This window comes from Plectropomus leopardus, unplaced genomic scaffold (assembly GCF_008729295.1).
Source record: "Plectropomus leopardus isolate mb unplaced genomic scaffold, YSFRI_Pleo_2.0 unplaced_scaffold29839, whole genome shotgun sequence".
NCBI lineage: Eukaryota > Metazoa > Chordata > Actinopteri > Perciformes > Serranidae > Plectropomus > Plectropomus leopardus.
In genome coordinates, this window is record NW_024632533.1 from 1 (window position 1) to 4258 (window position 4258).

General features: G+C 38.4%; 1 protein-coding gene across 1 annotated transcript; it reads left to right on the top strand.

Annotated features, from left to right (window-relative positions):
* Positions 1-30: 30 nt before the first annotated feature.
* LOC121938549 (tyrosine-protein kinase Tec-like) lies at positions 31-4023 on the top strand (the record flags this gene model as incomplete). The annotated part of the gene is made up of 9 exons (XM_042481779.1): positions 31-159; positions 268-332; positions 744-803; positions 993-1047; positions 1583-1662; positions 2411-2535; positions 2695-2769; positions 3545-3716; positions 3807-4023. Coding segments are annotated over exons 1-9 (897 nt in total), but the record flags the coding sequence as incomplete, so codon positions are not given.
* Positions 4024-4258: the final 235 nt, after the last annotated feature.

Genomic DNA, 4258 nt, shown 5'->3' on the forward strand with positions numbered 1-4258 from the left:
GTGTCTTAACGTCTCGGTGTCTCTCAGGTCGACCGGTCGAGGAGGAAGCTCCCGCTGCCGCCTCCTGATGATGAGGACGGTGAAGGTCAGGGGTTGGTGAGTGTCGTCGCCATGTACGACTTCACCGCCAAGGAGGACAGCGACCTCACACTCAGACAGGTACTCTCACACACACACACACACACACACACTCTCACAGAGGAGCAGCCTGTGTGTGATGACGGTGTGTGTGTGTGTGTGTGTGTGTGTGTGTGTGTGTGTCCGCAGGGAGAAGAGTACGTCATCCTGCACAAACAGGACCAGCTGTGGTGGCGAGCGCAGGACAAACACGGGTAATTACCTTAAAACTGTTTCATACAAAAAATCTGCAGGAAGAGTTTTTATATTCTGCATTTGTGTTGGGGTTTTTGTTTGTTTTGTGTTGTTTTGATTTTATTTTTTTCCTTTTTTAAGCATAAAGCACTTTGTAATGTTGGTTTTGAAAACTGCTATAAATTAAAATGTATTATTATCATTATTATTCTTATTCTAAAATGATCTAATAGAGTTGGACAGTACCATCATCACTGATAATGATGCGATCTCTCTATTCTAAAAAACAAATTAAACAAATGAATGATTCTGTTCAAGCTGTTAATGAAAATAAAGTAAATTCAAATATTTTTTTGCTCATATGAAGATTCTGCACTTTCAGGTTTGTGTTAAACGCAGCAGTTTGTTTTCTTTCTACTGGTTTCTATCAGGAATAAAGGCTTCATCCCGAGTAACTACGTGACGGAGAAAAACAGAATAGAGGCGAACTCGTGAGTCTTTTATTACACTTTATATTTTTTCATGTATTTTTTGTAATGTTTTTCTACTACAAAATCCAAATATTTATTATTTTTCAACACAAATCATTTAGCTTCTTTTCTTACTGTAAAGCTCGATTTTCTTTTTATTATTTTTTTATTATTATTATTTAAATTGTGTTTTTTTTAATCTTTCTGCAGGTGGTACTGCAAGAACATCACCAGGACAGAAGCTGAGCAGCTGCTGAGACAAGAAGTAACACAAATATTTATGTTCATGTACCTGTGTGTGTGTGTACATTTAGGTAGCTTTTTAAAATATATATTTGCTTTGGAGTAGCACTGAAGCGATGAATCGATTAGTGGACAAAAAAATTATAACAAATAGTATTTTTTTCTGCAGAAATGCCAAAAACATTATTTAGTTCCAGTTTCTTAAATGTGATTTTTTTTGTCTTATGTGATAATAAACTGATTTTGGATTGTTAGTCATAAAAAAACAAGAATCACTTTGAGCTTCAGAAACTGACATTAATGAACACTGAGCAAAATGGTTTGATTTCTCCCAAAATACACAAGAAGAAGTTACAAGTTCTACCTCTTGCTGAGTTATTGCAGTTTTCCAAAGAAATCAAACCAATCTGCTGACGTTTCAAAGGTTTATTTGCATATAACAGGCAGAAAATTGATGTCCTTCCAGGCTTCAAAGGGTTAATAACAGACAGATGAGCTGTTTCTTGCAGCTGCAGCTGAGGGTGTTGAAGTAAAAGTGTTTTTTGTTGTTTTTCCAGGACAAAGAGGGCGGTTTTGTGGTGCGGGAGTCGAGTCAGAAGGGAGTCTACACCGTGTCCGTCTACACCAAAACATTAAGGTGATTCACAGCCGCCGAACCGAAGCTTCGAATCCGAAAACTAGCCAAGTTTTTGGAAAACTAAATGTACCCTGAAAGATTTGGAAAGTCATGAAATTGTGTTTGACAGTCCTGTATAACCATACATGATGTGTTAAAGGACTGTCGGAAATGTGAATTGAAAATGTGAAAATCACCTTTTTTTCCCTCAAAAATCACCCAAAAATGTTTTTAAGGAAAATGGATTCGTATTTAAATTAAGAAAAATGTCTATCAAATTTGCTTTAAAATAAATTTTAAAAATATATATTTCTTTTAAAAAAAACAAAAATGTAAATAAAAACAGAATCCAAAATTTTGTCTTTTAAAATCAATTAAAAAAAATGTAAGAAACAAAATCGCCAATAAAATAAATACAAAATACAGCCATTCAAACTTGTTTTCCCCTCCCCAAGGCTTAAATAATTATTTGACATGCATCCCCCTTTTAACACCAATCCGTCCCCTCTTATAAATAACAAAAGTTTTATTTAAATGTTGAGTTTGAATCCTGTTCTGAATTTATTGAGGGTTTTTAATGTTAAAAAAGCTATTATATAGTAATGAAAAGAACCAACAAGTACAGAGTATAGATGGTCCTTTCAGAAAATTTAAAATTTACCTAAAAGTCATGGAAAAGTCCTAGAAATGTATTGATAAAAATCTGTGTAAACGCTGCAAAAATAGGATAAATATTAGCTGCAATAAACATTTTTGTGTTTGTGTTCAGCAGCAACGGAGATATCCGGCATTACCAGATCAAAATAAGTGACACGGGTCAGTTCTTCCTGGCTGAGAAACACACCTTTAAATCCATACCTGACGTCATACACTACCACGAACACAACGCAGCAGGTACACACACACACACACACACACACACACACACACACACTGTGTATGCTACAACAAAGATCACAGTGCTGCATTAATGCTTCATTTAATACTGTGTGTTTGTTTGTGTGCGCGTGTGTGTGTGTGTGTGTGTGTGTGTGTGTGTGTGTGTGCGTGCAGGCTTGGTGACCAGGTTGCGGTACGCGGTGGGTCCAATGGGAAGGTGTGTTCCCGCCACAGCAGGATTCAGCTCAGGTAAATAATAAACACGTTTTATGGTTGAACACAATATCTCAAGAAGTACTTAAGGGGATTTCTTAGAATTTGTCACAAACGTCCACTTTGACTCAAGAATCAATTGATTAGATTAGTCTTTAGGTAAAAGGTCAAGGTCACTGTGACCTTGTCTGTTTCATTATTGTGAACGCAATATCTCTAAAACAACCAAGAGGAAATTTCTCAAAGTTTGGCACGAACATTATTTTATCGGATGAACTGATAAGAATTTCTTGGCTGACGGTCAAAGGCCAAGGTTAGAATGACCTTGAATCATTCTCATTCTTATGAACGTGATCTCAAGAACACCCAGATATAATTTTCTCAACTTTAGCAAAAACATCCACTTAAACTAAACAATGTAATGTTTAGAGTTCAGTGGAGTTTCTTCAAATTTGGCACAAATGTCAACAGATGAGAATTTGGTGGTCAAAGGTCAAGGTCACTGCAACCTTGCCTCGGTCTTATTTTCATAAAGGCAATATCTCAAGAAAACCTATGGGAATTTTTCCAAATTTGGCACAAACGTTTACTTGCTTGTCAGAGGTCAAGGTCATGGTGACCTAACGTGCATCTCATTCTCTTAAATGTGATATTTCAAGGTGGTTTTCAGTAAATTTCTTAAATATAATGTGTAATAAATGAGCTTAAATCGCCAGCAGGTATCTGTAAAGAAAAAGGCTTTGAGATGAAGTTGACTGAAGACGTTTCTCGCTTCTTTTTTCGTATTTTTCTGTCGTTCCCGTCCCTGCAGAGATGTGGGAGATCAACCCCAGCGAGCTGACCTTCATGAAGGAGCTCGGCTGCGGTCAGTTCGGCGTGGTGAGACTCGGCAAGTGGAGAGCTCAGCACCGAGTCGCCATCAAGGCCATCAGAGAGGGAGCCATGTACGAGGAGGACTTCATCGAGGAGGCCAAAGTCATGATGTAAGGAGGGACGACCGGGACGACATGTAAACCACTTCCTTTTTTCCAGCACAAGGAAGTGAAACTGTTCGTGTGTGTCATCTTTCCCAGGAAGCTTTGCCACCCCAAACTGGTGCAGCTGTACGGGGTTTGCTTGCAGCAGCGCCCCCTGCTGATCGTGGCCGAGTTCATGGAGAACGGCTGCCTGCTGAACTTCCTGCGGCAGAGGGGTCGGACGCTGAGGGAGGCGTGGCTGCTGTCCATGTGTCAGGACGTGTGCGAGGGGATGGAGTACCTGGAGACGCAGAGTTTCATCCACAGAGACCTGGTGAGTCCGAGGGCAGAGTGATGAGCAGTTTAAAGTAGCGTAACACTTTAAAATTCCTTATTAAATAATAGGAATTAAGTACACGACCCTTGAGAAATTCTTCGAGATAATGTGGAAAACTCACTTGGAACAAATTAATTTGTACAGGTCATGAACTTAAAAACCTGTGTTAATTACCATAATTGTGAACACACATTTTTAAGCTGATTCCTCATAAAAATGAAGTTATTTTATT